Genomic DNA, 24,007 nt, shown 5'->3' with positions numbered 1-24,007 from the left:
TGTCAGAGATCTCTGTGCAGGAGGCACCAAGTGTGCCTTCCTTTGGGTGCCAGAGATGCCATCCTGTTGGCAGAGACCCCCAACCAGGTCCCCAAATATCAGGGGGCTGAATCTGGATATGATTGGATGGAAGACTGAGATGCAAAAAAGTACATTTGCTTATTTTGGTAAAATATTTACTAATGATGAGGAAATGATAAATTCTGTTAGAAAAGTAGCATCTGGTAGCATATGTCTGCTGTGAGGAACGACTGTCTCTCGAAGGAAGCGAAAATGGCTGTGTGCGTCAGGGTTGCCTGGTTGCCATATTGAAATGTGAGTTGTGTAGGTCTGGGGAACAAGTCAGGATGAGGGCAGTGGTTGTGACCGGGTTTCTCTGCGTAGGCCAAGAAAAACTGCTGCTCCTCAGGGAAAGATTTGGAATTGAGTTGCTATAAATTGATCAGTAAAATAAGTAATAAATATCTGAGAAGATGATGCCCCTTTGCACATCAGCCCCATCCATTCTACATCATTATCCGCATCCAGTTTTGGTTACCACAGTGTAAAAAAAAATGTGGAGACTCCAGAAAGAGTGTAGAGAGAGCAAGAGACTAGGGGCCTGGAGGCTAAAATATATAAAGAACGGTCGCTGGAATTGGGTATGTGTAGTTTGAGGAGAAGGAGGACTAGGGGGACAGGATAGCAGTCTCCCAATACTTGAGGGGCTGCCAGAAAGAAGGGGGATTCCCCAAATCTCCTGAGGGCAGGACAAGAAGCGATGAGTGGAAACTAATCAAGGAGAGAAGCAACCTGGAACTAAGGAGAAACTTCCTGACAGAACAATTAGCCGATGGAACAACCTGCCTCCAGAAGTTTTGAATTCCCCATTACTGGAAGTTTTTAAGAAGGGATTGGACAACCATTTGTCTGAAGTGGTGTGGGGTTTCCTGCCTGTGCAGGGGGTTGGACTAGAAGATCTCCAAGGTCCCTTCCACCTCTGTTGTTCCCTACCCCACGCTACTTTATTGTACTCCCAGCTATGCTATTCCTATTCCCATTCTATTCCTATTCTATTGGATCCACCGTGCCCAACCTCTGGTCAAAGGCAGCCCACACCCACCAAAAGTTGCCCCCCCCTTTTTTTTTTGCCAGGGCTGACTCATGAGGACCAGGGTAAGGACAAAGCGACAAGCCGAGCTACCAAAGGCCGGGTTGCTCTCTGCTCACTCAGCCTGCATGTCTTGCCAGAAGAATTTTATGGACTGAGTTGCCCCCTCCCCTTTAGAGTTACATTCCCTGACAACTTTGGCCGAAAAGGGAAGGCTTGTTCGAAAGGCCCTAAGCAGATTGGCAATGATTCCTGCAGATTTGTGGCTGCTTCTGTTGGGCAGATCCAGCATTTACCCTCCCTTGGCAGAGAAGAGGCCTTGGAGGTTCCTGCAGCCAGGGCTGGAAACAGTCCAGAGCAGGGGTCTCCAACCTTGGCAACTTTAAGCCTTGTGGACTTCAACTCCCAGAATTCCCCACCCGGCCATGAATGATAGAGTTGGAAGAGACCAGAAGGGTCAACTAAGTCAGGGTCTCCAACCTTGGCAACTTTAAGCCTTGTGGACTTCAACTCCCAGAATTCCCCACCCGGCCATGAATGATAGAGTTGGAAGAGACCAGAAGGGTCATCTAAGTCAGGGTCTCCAACCTTGGCAACTTTAAGCCTTGTGGACTTCAACTCCCAGAATTCCCCACCCGGCCATGAATGATAGAGTTGGAAGAGACCAGAAGGGTCATCTAAGTCAGGGGTCTCCAACCTTGGCAACTTTAAGCCTTGTGGACTTCAACTCCCAGAATTCCCCACCCGGCCATGAATGATAGAGTTGGAAGAGACCAGAAGGGTCATCTAAGTCAGGGGTCTCCAACCTTGGCAACTTTAAGCCTTGTGGACTTCAACTCCCAGAATTCCCCACCCGGCCATGAATGATAGAGTTGGAAGAGACCAGAAGGGTCATCTAAGTCAGGGTCTCCAACCTTGGCAACTTTAAGCCTTGTGGACTTCAACTCCCAGAATTCCTCAGCCAGCAAAGCTGGGAGTTGAAGTCCACAAGGCTTAACCTTACCAAGTTTGGAAGCCCCTAGTCTAGAGCACGATGGTCTGCTTGCTTGACCGGTGATGGGATGGTCCACTTCAAAGACTCGGTGGGTGATAAGCAGCAAGCATCTGTGACGGGCTAAGTGGTCAGGAGCAGAACGCAGGCCGGTCTTTGCAACGGTCTGGTCCAACGCCTTCGCATAGCGCCATGTTGGTTGAAGCAGCAGATTCCTTCTGGTGGTCATTCTTGGCCATCCTGATATTTTCCAGTTAGCGAACCTGAGGATGATGCCGTGTAATGTGTCAAATGCAGCCGATATGGCAGGACAACAGCTGGAAAGCGAGGGCTGAAGGAGCCCCCCCCCCCCTTGTCCAAAGATGCCTGCCTCAGGGCACTGGGCTACTGCCCTCTCTGTCCCAGGCAAGAAAGGTGGGTCTGGGGTCCGGCCAGGCCCCTCCGAAAGCCAATTCCACAGGGAATTCTGCTGCTGAAGAGGGAGCCTTTGAGGGTCCCCCTCGGGGATGCGCCTGTTTTTAAACGGGCTGCAGGTAGGCATTGGGGTTTTTCCCCTTCCTAAAGAGCTCCTGAGGAAGAATGGGCTTGGGCAGCCCCTTCCCCTCTTCCACTGCTGTCCCAAGATTGGGGAAAGGATGGGGGGGCGCTTCTGCTGTGCAGGCTCTGCCCCAACTGCCTGACCCGGGATCTGGGGGCTGGGGGTGCAATTGCCTGCAAGGAAGCCCAGCGGCTTCAGTGACTTTGGCCCAGTGAGGAGGGACTATCCGTGGAAGGAAACGTCCAAGGAGGAGGATTTGGTTGCGTGCCAGTGGCGTGGGAAGCCATCTGAGGAGGGACCGGGACAGGCCGGTCCCTCCTGGCCTTCATGCAGGGAGGTGAGAGCAGCCTTCGCAGGGGCCACGTTGCTGGGTCTTGGCCATTCCCTCCAGCTTCGCCTTGTGGGGCAGGCCTGGGGTCCAGTTTTGGCTGTCCCCGTGACCTCTCAGGCTTTCCTCCTCTGCGGCCTCAGCAAGAGCCTCCACCCATCCGATAGTGGAGTAGAGCCCCTCGCCCTTTTCTTGGGAGGGGGGAAGGGCTTCAGACTCCCCGCCTGCAGTTGGGGCTGCTCCCGTCCAGGGCCTGTTTCTCCCTTTCCCTCCTGGTGGATGGGGAGACGGCCGGGGGGGCGGTTCCCTCAGATTCCTGGGCAGCATCGCTCAACATCTCCTGCCTGCTGGCATTGTGGACCCCCGTCCCAGGAACTTTGCTCCAGTGGAACAGACAATGGGTGGCAGTGGTGGTGCCTGGGGGGCTAGAGCTCTGGAAAAGCCCAGAAGCTCTCATGCCCCCCCCGACCCCCCCGGGCTTGGTCCTTCCTCTGCCCAGCTGAGCAAAGGGCTCCGAAGTTCCTGGCAGCGCATTTTCCAGGAATGAGAGGGGAGGTTTGCCTTTGGTACCTTCGGCCAATCACTTTCTCTCAGCCCAGCCTACCTCACAGGGTGGTTGTGGGGAAAGCAGGAGGGAGGGGAGGTGTGTCATTTGTGAAAATAATAAAGGGTGAGCTGGCATGTCGGACCACCCACCGCTAATCAGCTAATCTAAGAAATGTCGGATGAGAGGGGGACTGGCCTGTGGGGTGAGCCCTCCGCTTCTCCCCCCTCGGGATGGAGGGTTTACGCCGCCCAGCCAAGTCTGGGGATTTGTGGTCAAGCATCTGCAACTGCCCCTGGGTGCAAGGCCGGGTAGTTGGGATCTTCTGCAGGGCATCAGGGCTCAGGAACGGAGCGAAGGCATTCGGCGACATTCATTAAAATCCATGAGGCTCCTCTCTGGTTTTGCCCCCTCGATACAGTGGGAAGCACTTTCCCCCCCAGCCGGATGATCTAGGGCAGAAAAGCCTCGGTGTTAACATTGCTCCCCCTTGTTATAAGCGGCTGTGATGTCACCCCTTCCCTGGGGACCTCAGCTTTGCCTTGGACGGAGTCGGTACCTACCGTGTTTCTGTTGGTCTCAGAATCCTGGGGCAGCCCTGAGTCAAGTTAAGGCCTTAAGTTTTAGCTTCATTCAGCCCAGCCAAGTTCCTCCAGGAGGGTCCCCTAGTTAGGACTTGGATTAGGCTGGGAGCCCCCCCCCCCACCTTTCCTTAGGGGCTACTTCAACTGCCCCATGGGTGGGGGGAGAAGGACCAGGCTCCTTTTCAGGAGATAATGTTCAGCTATTTTTTTAAGGGGGGGGGGGAACCCACCTCATTCTTGTCTGGGGTGAGAAGAAAGAAAGGAAAGGAAAGAAGAAGGAAAGTAGGAAAGGAAAGAAAGAGGAAAGAAAGAAAGAAAGAAAGAAAGAAAGAAAGAAAGAAAGAAAGAAAGAAAGAAAGAAAGAAAGAAAGAAGAAAGAATAAAAAGAAAGAAAGGAAAGGAAAGAAGAAGGAAAGAAAGGAAAGGAAAGAAAGAAGAAAGAAAGAAAGAAAGAAAGAAGGAAAGGAAAGAAAGAAAGAAGAAAGAAAGAAGGAAAGGAAATAAAGAGGAAAGAAAGAAAATAAGAAAGAAAGAAACAAAGAAAGAAAAAGAAAAAGGAAATAAAGAAAAGAAGAAAGAAAGAAAAAAGAAAGAAAGGAAAGAAAAAAAAAGAAAGAAGGAAAGAAAGAAGGAAAGAAAAAGAAAAGAAACAAAGAAGAAAGAAAAGAAAGAAGAAGAAGGAAGGAAGGAAAGGAAGAAGAGAAATGAAGAAAGGAAAGAAAAGAGGAAAGAAAAAGAAAGGAAAGAAATAAAAAGAAAGGAAAGAAAGAAGAAAGAAAGAAAGAAAGAAAGAAAAAGAAAAAGAAGAAAGAGGGGGAGGGGGGTATCAATCTTTCTGCAAAAGACCTGAAGGTGAGAAGCGGAGGATGGAAGCTTCTCAAGGAGAGATCCAACCTAGAAGTAAGGAGGAATTTCCGAACAGGCAGAACAATGAACCGGTGGAACAACTGGCCTCCAGAGGTTGTGGGAGCTCCAACACTGGAAGACTTTGACAAAAGAGACTGGACCGCCATTCGTCTGAAATGGTAGAGGGTCTCCTGCTTGAGTGGGGCTGGACTAGGTGACCTCCAAGGGCCCTTCCAATTCTATTCTTCTGCGTTCTGGGCCTTCTCTCCACCTGCCTTTCAGGGATTCTTGCTTGGTGTCCCTGTGTCCACGGGGTCACCCACAGGAGGGGCTTCCTTCCACGGGGGGCTCTGCACAAGCACAGCGTTCTTAGTTGGCTCATTGGAGTTGAGGGTGGGCGTTTCCTTCACCCTCTTTTCTTACACAGAAACTTCGCCTTTGGCGTTTTCTCCTTTGCCGGAACAAACTCGGCCCGAGCTTGGGGTCCCCAGAATGAGGGAGGGGCAGCTGGGCCCCTCTGGGGTCTCCGGGCGGTTTGCTCTTCAGGGCCCCTGAGAAGAATGCCTCGGGGCCTCTGGGAGGGGCTGATCCGAGGGGGTGAGTGGGGGTTGGCCAGCTGCCCCGGCTCGAGGCCTTGTAGCCCCTTCCCCACGTTGGCTGGCACAAGGTCTCCAGGCAGACTTTTGGGGGGGGCGTGGGGGTGTGTGCTGTGCTCTGGTACCCCTACGGGGCTGCAGGGGGAAGCGTTACCAGGGACGAGCCCCTTGGCTGAGAAGGCCTCCTCCTCTTGCCCTGCCTGGACAAGGGGGCGGTGGGTGCCCCTTGCTCCTGGCTTGGGAGGCGCCCCGGTGAAGGCTCTGCAGGTGTGCCCAAGAGGTGTGCCAGGCCCCTTTCATTCCTGCTGGGGAGGAGGGAGGCTGGGCAGGTGGGGTCTGGTGTCAGGCAGCCTACAGAGCTGCACAGAGGGGGGAGGGGGCTTTTGCTCCTAAAGAGGGGAGAAGACCCCCCTGCCCCCCCCACCTTGCTGGAAACCGCATCCAGGGGCCAGACAAAGCTCAGCATCCTTGCTCTGCTGACACCTTTTCCTTCCTACTTGGGCAAAAGAGCTGCCCTGGTCGAAGGAGGCTCATTGTGGAGGAGGGAGAGGCCGATGCTGGCTATCCCCCCATCTCCACCCTCCTGCCGGCTCAGCGGCTCAGATTATTTCCATGCCTTGTGATAGCTTGCTTCACAGGGGAACTTTTGTGCCTCGGGGCTGCCTTCGCCGTGCAGGGTGGAGGAGCCTACGCATTACGCCCTGATCTAGATGGCGGCCTGCGAGGGCCCCAGGCGCCCGCCCGGGGCTGGCACTCCGTTGCTCTTCGTGCCCAGCCTCTCTGCTGGGCTCGATCCCATTTTCAGGAGAAATTTGCTTCCCTGCTTGAATCCGGTGGGGGGGGCTCTTGCATGAAAGCCCCCCCAAATGCTGCTTTTGGAGGCAACGTTTTGTGGCATTTTCCATGTGGGCCCTCAAAGCCTGAGTCAGAAGAGCCACTTTGGCATGAGCTGATTCCCCCCTTCCCCAAAAGAAACACCCCGATCAGTTATCAGGAGCAGCCCTGCTTTGGGGGCCAGGCCGTCCGTGGGGGCCTCTCTGCCTTTGGGAGCCGCTCTCTGCCTCGGTGCGATGTCCGCTTCCCTTGTGCGGATGGGACCTGAGAGCAGGATTCCAGGACTTGAGGGGCTGCCCCAAAGAAGAGCTGGGGGTCAAATTATTCTCCAAATTGTCCTCCAGGGCAGGACAAGAAACAACGGGTGGAAACTGATCAAAGAGAGAAGCCACCTGGAACTGAGGAGAAACTTCCTCGCAGGGAGGACAATGAACCAGGGGAACTGCTTGCCACCAGAAATCGTGGCTGCTCCATCCCTGGAGGTTTTTAAGAAGAGACCGGACAGCCACTTGTCTGAGGATCTCTTACTTGAGCAGGGGGCTGGACTGGAAGACCTCCAAGGCCCCTTCCAGCTCTATTCTAAGATTCTGAGCTTTGCATTGAATTTACCTCAGCGTCTTTCCCTTGAGAAAAGAGGAGTGGGAGCAGCTTCTGGCTGGCATGAACCGGGCGAGGGGCCGGGCGGGGGGCTTCCAGTCAGTGTCAGCGCCCGGCGACTGCCTGGATAAAATCCTGGCGATTTTCAGGCAAGCCATTGTGTCTTTCCTGGGGCTCTGAAGGAGGGACTGGCGCAAGGTCAGCCTGCTGGTTTCCTGTCTGGGGGCAGGACTGGAACTCGGGTCGTCCCAGATTCTAGCCTGGTAAATTTGCAAATGTCTCTTTGTCCTGCTTCGGACCTCAGGGAGAGAAAGGAGGCGAGGCAGCAGTCCGGGGGGGTTGTGCACCTGTGTGTTTGTGTGAAGAAGGGGCCACGGGAGCAGAGACATCAGCTGAGCTTCTGGAATTGTGTAGCTGGTCTCACCACTTTGTTGCCAGGAGCCTCCCCTTCCCCCACGCCCTGCCGTAATCCTGCTATGGTTCTTGTGGTGGTGAGTTCCATAAGTCAGGGGTCTCCAACCTTGGCCGCTTTAAGCCTGGAGGACTCCAACTCCCAGAATTCCCCAGCCAGCAAAGCTTGCTCTCTTGTAATCCCTTCCTCTGCAATGCCTTCAGTTTAGCTGGTAAGAGAGAAAGAAACAGACACGGCTGGCTGGGGAATTCTGGGAGTTGAAGTCCTCCAGGCTTAAAGCGGCCAGGGTTGGAGACCCCCTGCCATAAGTGAGGCAGCGAGGGGTCTGTACTCCCCACTAGTGAAAACTTAGGAGATCTGTGTTTTGATTTTCGGTTGTCCCTGCAAAGAAAACTCACGCTTGGCACCCCCCTTAGCTCTGGCCTCCTGTTAGCAGAGGCTTTGGGGGTGGGTGGGCAGGGGGAGGCAGCCCTCCTTCGCCAGGGAGGGGGCAGGCGTAGGAGGAGCCCCCGGTGGGGCTGCCTTGCGAGAGGAGGCCTGAGGGTCTCCCTGCCCAGCTCTCTTCACAGCCCCCCTGCGTCATACAGAGCAGCGGCAGCAGCCGATCTCCTCGTCAGTGGGGACCGAAGCGAAATCTAATTTCCTCTCACGGGGATTTCATTTTTTTTCTGCCCGGCCTGATAAGCGGAGGATCTGCCTGCCCCAGCCGCCTCTCCTCCAGGCCAGCCATTCTCCCGGAAGGCCCCTCCAGGGCTTTCCACCCTCTTCCTCCTCTTGTTCTCCTGCTGCGCTTAGGCCGGTCGTGAAGGGCGGAGGGAGAGAGGGGTCAGAAGGAGCAGCCTCTTAAGGGGGGCTGGATCGGGGACCCGAATGACCTGGCCAGGAGGTGGGTCACTGGCCAGGCTGCCCCCAAACCCCCAAACTGCCTCCAGGGCTGCTTTGTGTGAGTCCAGCCGTGCAATGAAGGGAAAGTCCCTAGGAAAGAGGGAGGGCTGCCCTCTGTTTTGGGGAAGGCCCAGTGGAGGGAGGGGGACGGGCCGTGTGGAGGGGGTCGGCTCGGACAGGCTCTCGCAGGCTTTGGAATCGGAATTCCAGCTTTTCAAAGATGCTCCTTTTGTGTGTGTGTGTGTGCGTGTGAAATGCTCAGAGCCTTTTGCTCACCCGCTGCAGAGAACAGCTTGGCTCTGTCTTTTGCGGTGGGGGGGAGGCTCTCTTCTGTGTGGGGCAGCCTCCAATGGGCAGAGGCCCCTCCAAGAGCAGCCTCCTCTGTCCTCCCCTGCAAGGAAAAGGGAGCCATTCAGAGGAGAAACACGCTGGATTTTGCTGAGCAAGACCGATAGGCAATGGGGGAGGGGGGGGGGAGGGAAGGTCTCTCTCTGGGGTCTTGGAGCGAGGGGGGGGGAAGTATCAGTGGGGCTCCACCCCTTAGCCTGTCCCCCTGCCTCCCAGCTGCAGCAGCCACTCCTGGAAAGCCCCCTCTCAACACACCCAAGTGCCTCCCCCTCCCAAGAGGGGCATTTTCTTTAGCTCAGTGACTTCTTGGCTCCGCTTACAGCGAGATAAGCAGCGGCCCAGCCCTGCCTCGCAGCCAGAAAGGGCCCAAGGGAGGCTCTTTCAGCATCCATCGCTGCCTCTCTCGCCCAGAAAAGCTGGCAGCTTCCCAGGAACACCCCCCACCAAAAAAAGGCTTGGGCAGTGAGCCACCTGGCAACACACCTCTGGCCAGGCGGCCAGGGACTGTGCTGGTGTGCCCAGAGGGTCTTCCCACCTCTTCGGTCCGTTGGCTTGTTCTGTATTTGGAGGGAGGAGCCGAAGCCCCCCCTCGCGGGGTCCAGAGGGCAGTCAAGGCCTGGGAAGGAAGCCCCCTCCCACCCCGCCCTGCGGCTTTAGGCTCAAGGGTGGGGAGTGAAGGAGGCTCACCGGACTCTATGCAGAGCTGCCCACCGCCAGGCCCAGCCTTGTCCAGGGGCACCAGAGCTTCCTTGGCATCAGTTCAATATCGCAGCTAAAAGAAAACGGTGCACAAACTATAATCATAAGCCAGGTCTTGATTTTTTTAAAAAATAACCTTGTTTAATAACCCCTTTGCAGGGTTGCCTCTCCTGCCTCCAGCAAAGGCTGAGAAGCGACTAGTCCTCAGGACACACACAGGGGGATTTGAGCAGAATGGGAGTGTGTGTGTGTGTGTGTGTGTGTGTGTGTGTGTGCAAAATGCAAAAGTGGGGAAGTCAGCGGGGAGGTTGGAGACGCTCTGGTGCGTCTGTCGAGACCCTCCCAAAAGCCCTCGATTCCCTTGGCCACCAAATCTGAGCGAGGAGGGGCCGGGGCAGGGGTCTCTCTAGCTTCCTTGGGGCCAATCTTTGGCTTGCTTTTTGGGCACTGGACCTGGGTGAGTCCCCTAGGCTGTGTGAACCCAGGATTATGGGTGTTGTGTGTCTTCCGTGTCTGAGAGACTGCTGCCCCTCTTCCCCACCCCCACCGCTTGGATTTGGCGATTTGGGATTAGGCCACAGCCGGAGGGAGTGGGGGGAGGGTTTTCTCCTTCCAGACCCCTCCCCATTGTGGGGGTCTCTGTGGGAAAAGGCTCACCAAGGGCTCCCCTTCTTCTTGCAGTTCCTTTGCCTGAAGAACATCCGGACTTTCCTGAAAGTGTGCCATGACAAGTTTGGCCTCCGGAACAGCGAGCTCTTCGACCCCTTCGACCTCTTCGACGTGCGGGACTTCGGAAAAGTAAGTGGGGGCTTTGGGTGGGGGGAGGGGTCAAGTGGGAAGTGGCTTTTTTTCCGGTTTCTGAAGGGCCCCCTCCCCCGAGGAAAATGCCTCTGAAGTGGGGCTCGAGATATGAGGAGAAGCACCTTGGCAACTGCCCAGGACAGGGGTCTCCAACCTTGGCCCTTTAAGCCTGGCGGACTTCCACTCCCAGAACTCCCCAGCCAGCAAAGCCTGGTTGCCTGGCCAGAGGTTGTGTTGCCAGGTGGCCCAAGCCTTGGGGGAGGGGGTTTCCTGGGTTTCCTGAGGCTTAAAGTGGCCAAGGGTGGAGACCCCTGGCCCAGAAGCCCCCTGAGGTGTTGGCGGGCCCTTCTGGGTACGGCCGCTGCCGATTATGCAGCCACTGGCAACCGAGCAGGCCTTAAGGAGAGGCGCCTCCACATTAGGTGCAGCATTGGAGGGGGGGGGGCAGAAGCCTCCCCCCACCCTGCAGCTGTGTCCTGCAAGAGGCTGCTGAGCAGGTGCCTCTGGAGGTGCTTGGAGAGACCCTGTTAACATGGAGGGTCGACACTCTTGCGTTGCCTTCACCCTTCCAACCCAAATCACAGAAAGTTGCGTTGTTGAGGGAAGGGAATTCTTTTTGAAATTTGTAGAACAGCTGCAGTCGTTCTACCCGTTTGGGCGTGTTTTAGGGCCCAAACCTGCTGCTGCCTAAATCGTTGCAAAAATACCTTTTTCATTAAGGACCTTCCAAAAACCACAACTCTTATTATGTAGGGAAGAAATCTTTTAGGGTGGAGGGGAAAGTCAGAACGAAATGCGGTTGCACGGAAAGATTGCGTGTTCCCTCCCTGCCCGTTGAGCTCCCCATTTCAGCGTGCAGCATTCTGGCACCAGCTTTTTCCCCCAACAACAGTGGTGACATTATAGCTGGTGCATTGCAGGGTTTTTAATTTCTCAGGGGGGCCATAGATGTAAATATATATATATGCTGCGCTGGGCTCTTTATGGATGGGAAGAGGCTTGGCCTCAGTCTGTGATTTCACGTTGGGAAACCTGAATTGGGAGGGGTCTTTGCGGAGCTCCCCCTCGCCTCTCTTCTGCCTGACTCCATGTCTGAACTTGCCTGGAGTCGTTTCAGGGGAAAGCAGAAGTTTGATCTGGCAATTGCAAGCGAGGCATGTGGGGAGAAGAATTAAGAGGAGAAGAGTTAAGGGCTTCCCTGGCTGGCTGCAAGAGCCCTCAGGCTGTACCCTGCTGTGTGGTCATGCTTGAAATCAGGGGTCTCCTCCCTTGGAGCAAAGCCAGCTGGGGAATTCTGGGAGTTGAAGTCCGCCAGGCTTAAAGTTGCCAACGTGGGAGACCCCTCCATTAGATGCTTTCTCTTTATATTTTATCTCTTGATTTCTACATGCCGGCGACGCATAGATTGAGTTCCCTGAACCACAAACCCACCATTTCACATGAGCCCGGCTGAGCATGTTGCATAATACAAGGCCACTCTGTCCCCAAAATGCTGGGAGCTCCCTGTTTTTTAAAAAAAGAGGATTATATTTATTTTCATTAGCTTCATGCCTGGACCAGAGAGTATATATTTTCACGGAAATGTGGGTGTGAGCCATGGTACCGCTTTCATAATTCCCCACAAATTGGGCAAGATTTTCCCCACGGATTAAGCAAGGAAGCGTACTTCAGTTTCTAGGCCTTTAATTGATGGGTCTTAAGTCATTGTGCAGCTGACTGCTGTTTTCCAGGGCTGTGCACATTTGGAGTGTCTTGCTTGTGCCTGGCAAGGCTCCCAACATCTCCGCTGAATGGGGTCTCTGTCTGCCCGCGTGGAGAAGAGCACAGCGTTCGTGGCCTCCTCTCGGGCCGGTTGGGTTGCAAACACTGCTGCGCCATTACCTGGAACTCGGTGTCAAGTGCTCCATGGTTGCACATTTAGCAGCTGATCCGGGATTTGAGGCCAGAGATTGGGAGGTTGGGTAAAATGCCACATCCGAATTTCCAGCGAGTGAACACCCGGGAGTCCCCCTTGTAGCCAGGAGTAAAAGTGCCTTTCTCTGCCAGCTGGTGGGCATCCAGAAAAGAGCAAGTCGATGAGGGAGAGCAGAACTTGGGCCAGCCACAGGGGCCCTGATCCCCTTGCAGAGATGAGAAGATGTTCTCCTTAGAATGGGAGGTTGGTGCCCTGTGTAGTTGCACCAGGCCGGGGGTGGGGCAGGAGCGCTGTCCTGCTTCTGTCGGAGACTGAATCAGAGGAGGAAGAGGAACAGCTGACAGGGAGCGGGGGAGTGTGGCTCTGTGGGCTGTGGAAGAAACTGGGGAAGGGCAAAGTCCGGCTGGGCAGAGCAGGGGAGCAATAGAGCAAGGGGAAGGGGGTTCAGAGGAAGACCCAGGCCCACCCCCTCTTCATCCTAGGGTACACAGGGAGGAACAGAGAAGGGAGCAATGTGAGTTGCATGGCTTACGGGGGAGGAAAGGGCCCTGATTCTCTTCATTAGCTGCAGCTGGGAAGAAAGTTTAAAAGAGATGCATGCTGAGTGCAACAGCTGCTGGGAGCAAACATGACTTTATTTTGTGTTGACTTTGGTTATCTGCGTTCCTGGCATCCTCCCAACCATGTTGAGTTATTGCCGTGCCTTCACATCTGGAATTCTTGCTCCTGTCCTGCCGGACTAATTAGCTCGTTAGCTCAACAGTTTTTGTTGACCACATTTTGGACTTGAGTCTCCGCAGCCCAAGGCTGTTCCTGGGAGAGTTTTTCTCCAGCCCAGAAGGTAACCAGGACCTTGGGGGCAAAGCTGGAACTAATAAAGGGACTCTTACCGATTATCTGACTGTGTTGCCTTTGTGCCACGCCCCTTTGGGTCAGCACAAGTCCCTTGCCTGATTCTGAAGACTCCTGTCTGGCCACATCTAACGCTCTTTCATTCAACAGCCCCCATTTTGGCTTTAATGAGCGGGGTAGACTTGTTTTGAATCAGAACGGGGGCCCTACTTCACTCCTACACCCAGTTGCAAGTGAGAGTCCCTGGAAATGAAATGAGGCCACATTCCCAAGTTGGTGAAATACGATGGACTAGATTTGAAAATAGGAAAATGAACGATATATTATTCTCCACAGCAAAGGGAAGCAGAGACGGTTAAACTGATTCTTTTATCCAAATAAGAGATTGTATTTAATTTTGTCTCTATTTTGAAATTGCTTCCGGATTTTGTGTTTGCAATGAGGGGGGAAAAAACGAAACTTTGATTCTGTTTTTGGAAACTAGACTTGCGTATTGTTGTAGAAATGGCTTGTACGTACTGCTGTGTGTAAAAGCAAAAAGTTGTGCTTGCATTGTCGTTACCTTCTACTGCGCTAAGAGAGTCAGCAGTTGGTGCTTTTTTTCTTTTCTCCTGCTAACTATGCCCCCCCCCTCTTTCCCCCTCCCTCTCTTCTTACTTTTCCATGTTTTTTTTTTCTTTGTATTTTATACTTTGATAAACTAATAAAAAAGTTAAGAGGGGAAAAATGAAATGAGGTCAGGCGCAGAATAATTCTACTGGGTTTGTCTGACACCCTAAACTGCTCGGGGCGGGGGGGCCCCCAACAACCACGATTACATCCCAAGACAGGAAGGTCCTGCTCAGAGGGCCCTCTGGCTGGGGCTGGGGGATTCTTCCTGGCCCACCTTGGCCTCTTGATATCCTTGGCCCTGCTGTCCATGGAGACTCTTCATCATCCATGATTGTTCCTGTTGTTTCCTTCAAAGAAGGAACAAAGAAGGTCTGGTTGCTCCTTGAAAAGCACCTCTGGGACCTTGACCCTGATGTCCTCCTGGCCCTCTCGGGGGGAGGGGGGGCGCGGGGGGTGCTTTGGTCAGCTGGTCCTCCTTTATGGGCAGTGCTGTGCGGGAAGAGGTCAGTTTGGAGGCTCGGCTATGGGGGCCACCCCAGGACTTCCCTTTTCCTGCTCCCGTCTGTCATGCCCCTGTTGGAATCTGATTCCGAGGAGGAGGTCGAGCAGCTGACAAGGAGTGGGAGTGTGACTCTGGTGGCTGTGGAGGAAACTGGGGAAGGGCACAGGCCGGCTGGGCATTCAGAGGAAGACCCAGGCCCAGTCCCTCTTCATCCTGGGGCACACAGGGAGGAACGGAGAAGGGAGCGACGTGAGTTACCTGGGTTATGGGGGAGGAAAGGGCCCTGATTCCCTTCATTAGCTGCAGCTGGGAAAACAGGATTTGAAAAGGGTGTTTGCGCACAGCACCTTGCTGGAAACAAAGCGTGCATTATCTTTGTTTGTCAAGTCTTATCTGGGTTCTGGTGTCCTCCCAACTGTTTTGTTATCTTTTGAAGTCTGCAATTCCTTATCCTGCCCTGTCTTGTTAATTGCTGCAGCTTGTGGTTTGTGTTGGTTTTTATTTACAATTTAGATCTACTTTGGGTTCGGACTGAATTTCTTCCCTTTAAAAACTGTTCTTGGGAGAGTTTTTTTCTCCAGCCGATGATAACTGGACATTGGGGGCCAAGTTAGAAGAATTAAAGGGACTTTACACACTTTTGTGACTTTGTTGTTTCGTGCCACGCCCCTTTGGGTCATCACACCATCATAGTGGAGCTTCTGGGGAAACCTGTCCACTGACATGGGATGAGAGGTGATCAGGCGCCGAGTGGGGCCATCATTGGGCCTCTGTCCTGGCTCCACCATCCAGGCTCTTTCCCAGCATCTGCCCTGGTGGGCCTCAGTCCTAGGAAGACCCAGGTGGTGGTGGGATCCTCCAGGACTTTCCATCTTTACCCCTCAGAGAGAATGGGGAGGGGGCTGCATCGTGCCCCTTGCGCTTTCTGCTCCTTCCTGCTTGAAGAGCCGGGCACGGATCCAGTTGCTACCATTCACCATTGGAGGAAATCGTGCAATGGGGAAGGAGGAGGGGGCCTTAGGGCTAGGGAGGCCTTCCCCTGGGGTGGGGCTGAAACTGAGAGCCCCTCACTGAGGGGTTGGTCTGGGACTCCCCCTGTGCAAGGCCTCCTGTTGGCAGCCTCGAGGAATCCCCCGGGCTGCAAATACCGCACCCTCCTCCCCACTCCCTCCCCCTGGCACTGAGGAAGCCTGGCCTGGCCTGGCCTGGCCTGGGGCGAAAGGCCTGCAGGGCCAGGGCCAGGGCCAGACCCCACGGAGGCCCTCCGAGGCAGACCTCCGCTCTTGCACAGTTGAGCAAGCAGGGAACTCTGAATTGAGTCATGCTTCTCTAAGGGGGGATTTTGAGCCTCCGAAAATGGAAACATCTGTTCGCAGATTGATGCACCTGCTGGCGGTCGGCTTGGCTGAACTTGGCTGCTCAAAATGGAGGCAGAAAGACAAGCCAGCCTCCCTCCCTGTCTTTTTTTCTCTTAATACCACTCTACAAAGCCTCAGTAAAGCCACACCTAGAATCCTGCATGCAGTTTTGGTCACCAAACTATAAAAAAAGATGTTGAGATTCCAGAAAAAGTACAGAGAAGATCAACCAAGATGATTAGGGGGATGGAGGCTCAAACATATAATGAAGGATTGCAGGAACCGGGCCTGGCTAGTCTAGGGAAGAGAAGGACCAGGGGAGGCAGGAGAGCAGCCTTCCTTTGAGGGGCTGCCCCAGAGAGGAGGAGGAGGAGGAGGAGGGTCAAGCTGTTTTCCAAAGCACCTGAATAATGCCTGACAAGGAATAATGGATGGAAACTGATCCAGGAGAGATTCAACCTGGAAATAAGGAGGAATTTTCTGACTGTGAGGACAATCAACCCGTGGAACAGAAGTTGATGGAGCTTCATCCCTGGAAGCTTTCAAGAGGAGACTTGGGCTGCCATCTGTCAGAATTGGTATAGGGTCTCCTGCGTGGGCGGGGGGTTGGACTAGATGACCTACAAGTTCCCTTCCAACACTGGGAATCTGATAATCTTTCAAGGCTATGAGATAATCATTTAGCTGTTGGATACTCCATGACTGTAACGTTTGCCAGACAATGTCAGTTGCTGCCCTGTGGCTGGCCAAGGTGGGTTGAGGAAAGGAGGAAGGAAAGGCAGAAAGCACGGGCCTTTTCAGCCTTGAAAGGCGGGGAGATCCTCGGGCCGCCTGGCACAACGGCCGGTCCTCCATCTCCAGCCCAAAGCCTGGGCCTTCGGGCTCTGCTAGAAGGCAAGGGGCTTGCCGGGAGGAAGACAGGCGGATTGGGGGCAGGGGGGGAACTGGCTGACTCTTTGAGGGCCAGAGGGGGGAGGGCTGGGGGAGTCCAGAGCAGAGGCAGAGGTGGGGGTGGCCGCAGCCGTGGCACCTGCAGGGCTTGGGGTCTGCGGCCCCACCAGCCCTGCGCAGCTGACCGAATGGCTCTGCGAAGCTGGGGCACCTGTGTCCTCCCCTGCAGGTGGGCGAGGAGGAGGAGGACGGCTGGCGGCTGAAGTCCTGGGCCAGGGCAGGGTCTCTGGGTGTGCGAGAGGCAGGGCCCTCCCCTTGGGTGGCACGTCTTCCTCCTCTGCAGCGAAGCAACTCCTCAGGCAGCTTCCGTGCATCTTCTGCCAAGGTCCGGTTCTCACAGCCAGGATTGAGTTTCCAGAAGAAAAAAGAAGAAAGGGGGGGTTGTGTGTACACCTGGTCCTGCCCCAAAGGTGGGCCAAAGGCAGAGCTGCCCTCGTACAAGAGACCAGGAAGGATGAGGAGACTCCGGGGCAGAAAAAGCCCAAGATCCACCGCTGGCTGCTGGCAGAACTATTTACCTCTTTATTGGTCGGGGAGGGGGTTGCATGGCTTCGGCTGCCCCCATGTATTTATCAGCACCGCCTTGATTTTGCCCCCAGCAAAGGCTCAGCCAGGCCCAGGGCCAGGAGGGCCTGTGAAGAGGCGAGGTTGTGTGGCTGTTCCCTTCCCCTAGTATCTTGGGGGGTGGGAGGTGGGGGGGTGGGGGCCTTGGAGGAAGGGTGGCCCTTCCAGAGAGGTCGCCCAAAGCAGAGGTGGAGAATTGGGGAGGGGGCAACTGTCCCAGAATGCCTCCCTCCCCGCCCCAGTTCGTGGAAGAGCCCTCTGATGCCTTGAACCCTCTGAGCAGTTGGGGGTCTGCTTCTGTCAGTGGGGCAGTCAGGGGAGGAGGGCAGCTGGCCAGAGACTGTGCTGTCCTAGGCACTCTTAAATGGCGGCTTCACAACCTCCTTGACAGGTAGGCCAGGCGGGGGATGACCCTTTCCCTGCGTGGCCCCGGAATGCCTCAGCGTGGCTGGCCCAGCAGCCATGGAGACGCCCCGAGTTAAACTGCTATTTCCTCGCCCTGAAAGGGGATATTTGGAAACTGGTTTCCCTTGGGCTCTTTTCTTTTCTTTTCTTTTCTTTTCTTTTCTCTTCTTTTCTTTTCTTTTCCTCTCTCTCTCTCTCTCCCTCCCTCTCTCTCTCTCTCTCCCCGTTTAAATGCACTTCCACTCCAGCATCTGAGGGCTCGATTAATTTTATGGCTTTGCTGTCTAATCTTTTTCTGCAGGAGGGTCTCTGGGGGGATTAAGACCACGAGAGCCTAGCCATTTCCTTTCTTTAACGCTGCTTCTGTGGAGGGGTCTGCAGATGACTCCATGCCACACCAAAGAGGAGGAGGGGGCTGCAAGAAAACTTCAGGAGCCACAGATCAAACCATGGAGGCTTGGAGGCTCCTGGTCGGTGGCGGTTGGCATCCATGTTCCCAGGTGGAGGGGGGGCTCCAGGGTGCTGTGGGAGGGGCTGGGATGCCGCCAATGGCATGCGGAGCCCCAGGTGCCGCAGCAACAGAGCCTGGGGCCTGGAGTGTGCCAGGGCAGGATTGGGGCAGGGGCAGCCTGCTTTCCTCTGATCCGTTCTTTAGCAGGGAAGCATCCAGAAGGAGCTCACTCTGCCTGGTGCCCGCTGTGGTTGTTGTGGGAGCCGCAGCCCGCAGAGAACAGCTGCTCTGGCATTCAGGAAGCCACCAGGGCTGGGGGGAAATGGGGGAGGAGGCCGGAGCTCCAGGTAAACTGAAACCATGGTATGCTGGCTTCATCTTTCGTGTATCCTGGTTTTTAAAAAAACACGGTCCTCATTTTTTTTTTTTAAAAAAAAGGATTTTTGCAAACTGATTTTCCGATTCCATTTCCCCATCTGCATTTTGCAACGTTTTGATGAGAGACCTTTGACTCCTTTGCTATTTGGGCTGCAGAATCTGTGATGGATCCAGCAGAGCTTCCTACAGAAGACACAAAAATTTATGTTTTTATTTATGATTTAAATTTATGATACAAAAATTTATGCCACCAGATAAAGATTGAATGCACCAATTATCACATTAAACAAGAGGAAAATCTTCTACACACCAATTCCACCCGCGCTTTTTACAATTTTGTAAACAACAAACTAAAAGACTCAAGCTCCATCCCACCCCTGAAAGGACCTAATGGTAAAGACTGCAACAACGACACCATTAAAGCCAACATATTTAACACATTCTTTGGCTCAATATTTGTAAACAGCAATGGATCATGCCCAGTATTTCCTAGCCGAACCACAGGCAACTACAATGATCTAATAAATGCCGATTTTACAGAATACAATGTTGAAAAAGCACTACACAATCTAAAACCATCTCTATCTATTGGACCGGACGGAATATGTGCCTACCTCTTAAAAATGCTATCCACTGCCATAGCCGAACCTCTAAGCATAATCTTTGAAAAATCTTTCAGGACCAGCTCCTTGCCTAACCTATGGTCACAAGCCATGGTCATCCCCATCTTCAAAAAGGGAGACCCCAACCTAGTTGAAAATTACAGACCAATCTCTTTATGCTGCGTCACCTGTAAAGTCATGGAATCCATTATTAACCAATCCATCATCCTCCACTTAGAGACAAACAACCTACTCTAATAAACAATTTGGTTTCAGAAAAAAACTATTTTGCAGTCTTCAACTCTTACACTGCAAAAACATGGACTACACAACTCAATCAGTGCAAAACAATAGACACAATCTACATAGACTTCTGTAAAGCCTTTGATTCAGTGGTACATGACAAATTACTCCTAAAAATAAAATCTTATGGTATCTCTGGACACCTGCATAACTGGATAGAAGCATTCCTGTCAAACAGACAACTAATGGTCAAAATTGGGAGTGTCCTATCAAATTCTGTACCTGTCAATAGTGGTGTCCCCCAAGGCAGCGTTCTAGGACCAAGTCTCTTCATACTCTGCATAAATGACCTCTGTGATCATACTAAGAGCAACTGCGTTCTTTTCACTGATGATGTAAAGCTGCTATTCAACACCACCGACAATATTGCTACCCTTCAAAAAGACCTCGACTATGTATCAGAATGGTCAAATAAATGGCAACTTCAAATCTCAACAAATAAGTGCTCTGTCTTACATATTGGCAAAAAAAATCAGAAAATAAAATACAAGCTGAATAGTCAAGACCTTGATGATGATCCAAACTATATCAAGGACCTTGGAGTATTCATCTCTAATGATCTAAGTGCTAGAGCCCACTGTAACCACATAGCCAAAAAGGCATTAAGAGTTGTTAACCTAATCCTACGTAGCTTTTTCTCTGGTAATATCACACTACTAACTAGAGCATGCAAAACGTTTGCTAGACCAATACTCGAATACAGCTCATCAGTCTGGAACCCGCTTTACGTATCTGATAATACAGTTGAGAAAGTCCAGAAATATTTCACAAGAAGAGTTCTCCACTCTTCTACTCGTTGCAGAAGACCTTATGCCACCAGACTTGAAATTCCAGACCTAGAAACCCTTGAATTACGCGGTCTTCGGTCTGATCTAAGTATGGTATATAAAATCATACATTGCAATGACTTACCTGTCAATGAATACTTCAGCTCCATCCATAACAACACAAGAGCACACAATAGATACAAAGTCAAAGTTAACCGCAACAAACTTGATTGCAGGAAATACGACTTCAGCAACAGAGAGGTCAATGTCTGGAATACTCTACCTGACTCTGTGGTTTCTTCCCCAAACCCAAAAACTTTAACCTTAGACTGTCTACTATTGACCTCTCTCCTTTCCTAAGAGATCTGTAGGGGGCGTGCATAAGCCCACCAACGTGTCTACCGTCCCTGTCCTATTGTTTCTTTTATTTTTCTTATACATACTCTTTTCATATATTCATAACTATGTATATACTTACACCTATTATCTTGTAAGCGATTGACAAATCAAATAAATCAAAGACAAAGGGGGCAGGCGGAGGACATTGTTCTGGGAAGCTCTGAGGCTCTTGGCACAGCTGGACCGGAGCAGTTCTCAGCCCCCCCAGAAGGCTAGGCCCAGCTGTGAGTTGAAGAAGGAAGTTGGTGGCCCATTTCATTTCTTCTTGGGGATTTTGAGGGTGGGGGGAGCATTAGGTGTGTTTCTCGTGTCTCCTGCAGTCTTGAAAATTTCCCTGGGTCAAAGAATCTCCTCTTAAAAAGGGGCAAAGTGAGGAGGGGAAAGAGAGAGTAGGATCCCTGCATCGCTCAGCCTGGCAAGATTAAAGATGCTCTGGAGGTGGGAGAGATCTCGGAGGGGGCTGGTCACTGTCGGGAGTGGGAATCCTAGGGTTTCTCTCTGGGTAGGCAAAGCTCCAGAGCAGGGGTCTCCGAACTTGGCAACTGTAAGACTTGTGGACTTCAACTCCCAGAATTCTGACTGGAGTTGAAGTCCACAAGTCTTACAGTTGCCAAGTTTGGAGACCCCTGCTCCAGAGGGACCACCAAGGAAGACTTTGGGGCTTTTCTGAGCTCCTTCAGGGACCACCCTGGGCCGTGCTTCCTGGACGTGGACTGTCCGAAGCAGATCTAGCCTAGTAGCTCCTTTGCCATCTGTGCTCGATCCTCCCTGCACCCCCCACCTCCCCAATTCCACAGCTCTGTTCCAGAAGGCACCACCCCCAGGACAGCTCCAGAGAAGCAAAGGATGAGCTCGAAGGAACGGTGGGCATTTCCCTTGCAAGAGCCTGAGCAATCTTGGGGGGCTTGAGGAATGGGCTGCAAGTGGGAGGTGGGCTTCTCCTGCGTCTCTGAACTCTTCCCCTTCCCCAGCCAAGGGCTCTCAGCTGCCTAACTTGCCCAAGGGTCACTCGTCCTGGCCAGTCTCTCACTGGTAGGCGTCTCCTGAACTCAAGACCTTCACCCCACACTGTGCAGGGCTCAGCTCTGCTCTTGGCTCTCCTGAATGCCTCCCCAAAGCCCAGAGAAGTGACCTACCAGTGTGGGAATGAGGGGCCGGCCACCTGCTAGAGACGCTGCGCAGACGTTGGGCTGAAGGCGGGGCATCGGCCAAGATGCCTGGCCGAGGCTTTCTCGGGCCTGTCTGACTGAGCCAGGCCTTCACCTGTGCAGCATCTGCAGCATGCGGGCAGTTCCCTGTGTCCCCCACCTGTGGATCATCTCTTTGGGTCATTCAGCAGGACCGAGGGCAGAGCTGAGCCCTGTGCACAGCATGGGTGTGTGTGGGTGCGAAGGTCTGGAATGCTCTTCCCTGACACAGCAACTGGAACACCCACTCAGGGAGGAGCTGAACCACTTGAAATAGTAACAGATTTAGAGTTGGAAGAGACCTTGTAGGTCATCTAGTCCAACCCCCCACCCAAGCAGGAGACCATACACCCATTTCTGACCGAGGGCAGTCCAGTCTGTTCTTGAAAGCCTCCAGGGATGAAGCTCCCACAACTTCTGAAGGCAACTTCTGTTCCATTAGTTGATGGTTCTCCTTGTCAGAAAAATTCTCCTTATTTCCAGGTTGAATCTCTCCTTGTTCAGTTTCCATCCATTGTTCCTTCTCTGGCCTTTGGGTGCCTTGGAAAACAGCTTGACCCCTTCCTCCTCCTCTCTGTGGCAGCCCCTCGAATATTGGAAGGCTCCCCTGGTCCTTCTCTTCCCTAGACTAGCCAGGCCTGGTTCCTGCAACTGTTCATTGTCTGTTTTAACCCGCAGTCCCCTAAAATGGTGCCTGCCAACATCACAGATTGTCCAGGATACCTGCCTGATGGCACTAAACACCTCCTCCCCCCCCCAAAAAAAGTCCCCCCCTTCCAGGAACCACCCGCCTCCTCCGTCCACCTGCACAAGCAGTGCTGCTTCCATGGAAGGCCAGCTCTGATTCCTGGTAAGTCCTGTGACACCTGAGGTCCTTGGTAGCCGAAGCCCTCCTCCCCATCTCCACAGTCTTTGTTGAGAAAGGAAGTTGGGCGATTGAGTGGTGTGCACAAATGACGGTTAGGTTGTTCCCTTGCGTTGAACAGAACAGGCCTTTCTCTCCAGCCAGAAATACCCATCTTGTTTTTTCTTGGCTTGGGAGCATCTCTGGGAGCTGAGCCAGGCCGACAGGGTTGGATGGAGAAGAGGCAGGGAGGCCTAATGACCTTGGCTAGGAGGAAACCCAACCTCGGCTGACTTCATGCCTTCCTCCAGTAAGGCAGCGGTCTCCAAACTTGGCCACTTTAAGACTTGTGGACTTCAACTCCCAGAATTCTGGGAGTTGAAGTCCACAAGCCTTAAAGTGGCCAAGTTTTGGGACCTCTGCATTAAGGAGAGAGAAAGGGGAGTTGAACTGAAGGTGGTTTCTCCTCAGGGGCTCCAACCACTTGGGGACCCTCTTCCAGGATATGTGGACGCTCTGCTGACCCTAGAGATGGGGCAAAGAGCAGCGGCCCCCAACCTTTTGGGCACCAGGGACCAGTTCCATGGAGAGAGGTTTTCCCACAGGCCAGAGGGGGGCTTGGTTTCCACGCTGCCTGAATCCCACAGGTGGGGCCTCGTTTGTTTGCATGGCCTGGTTTCTGGCATGCCGCGGCCCAGTGCCGGTCCATGGACTGAGGGCTGGCTGGGGTGGAGGACCAAAGCACCCTCCAATCTTAGCATTCCCTGTGTGAGAGCCCCACCCTGCCCAGTTGGGGAGGTGTCTGCCGGACCTCTCCCGGAGGGGGTTGTTGCCAAAATACACCCAGTGCCTCCCCCGCACCTGCGGAGGCAGCCACGCCATTGTTCTCTCTGAGCAGCCCCTCTGTTTATACAACAGGAGGGTCACAGCACTGGTGGCAGGCAGAGCTTGTGCCCATCAAATTTGGGAGCAGCCAGCTGGCCCGGTTCCCCAGCAGACTCGCCCCCACCCCCACTTCAGCCTCCCCTGCTTTTTCTGGCTGGATCTTTGAGAGGGAGGCTGGAGCGGTAGAACCAATATTGGGGCCTGAGGAAGAAGAGATGCCAGCAAAATGCCCACGGTTGGGAGAGTGGGTAGACAAAGTGTCTGCAAAAGGAGGCCCACCCTCTGATTCCTCAAGCAGGCCCCCTTTCTCTTTCTCTGTGGAGGCGAGCGATAGCCACTGGCAGGAATGCAGGGCACGCGGTGCTCCTGCGGGAAGGGAGTCCCCCCACGGTTAAGAGACGCTGGGTTTCTTACAGTCCCCCTCCTCCTCCTCGTGTCCCCATGAGCCCCTTGGGCAGGGTCTTGCCCTGGAGGCCCTTGCCCAAGGGAGCCTCCTCTCCCTCTCTGATGCACGCGGCTTTGCACACTCCCCCGTTGTTCTTGTGCCCCTAAGGAAGCATGCGACTGCTCAGCTCTCTTGAGTGAGAATCCCTCTTGCTCGATTGTGATCTTTGTAAATACGGAGACATCATGGGATTTGAGCCGCTTTTCCCAAGACCTTCGAGGCTGCTCTGCCAGGGGCTGGCCTCCACGCAGCTCATGATCCCTTGTGCCTGATCCTAAAAGGCAGCGGCTATCCACCGCTTCGATATCCATTCTTTTATTAGCAGTCGTTTTATTAAATCTAGCAGTTCAAATATAAATAGTATAAGTCTTAAAAAGGAAAAAATAGAAAAGGAAGAGAAGGACAAAAAGAATATAGCAAATGGAAAGAGATATATAAATGTCTTAGAGCCAATTTAGTGATTAAGGCATTGGGCTAGAAAGCTGTCATACCCC

General features: G+C 53.3%; 1 protein-coding gene across 1 annotated transcript in view; it reads left to right on the top strand.

The window, feature by feature from the left end:
* The window catches only part of VAV2 (vav guanine nucleotide exchange factor 2), a 110,055-nt gene that overhangs the window by 5,578 nt on the left and 80,470 nt on the right, over positions 1-24,007 (top strand). The window contains 1 exon segment of the mRNA XM_087914299.1: positions 9,974-10,090. Coding sequence (XP_087770425.1) covers positions 9,974-10,090 — 117 coding nt within the window.

This window comes from Pseudonaja textilis, chromosome 17, assembly GCF_049901715.1.
Source record: "Pseudonaja textilis isolate UNSWEBS1 chromosome 17, rPseTex1.2, whole genome shotgun sequence".
Taxonomy (NCBI): Eukaryota; Metazoa; Chordata; class Lepidosauria; order Squamata; family Elapidae; genus Pseudonaja; species Pseudonaja textilis.
The sequence above is the reverse complement of the archived record's forward strand: the minus strand, read 5'-3'. Positions and strand labels throughout refer to the sequence as shown.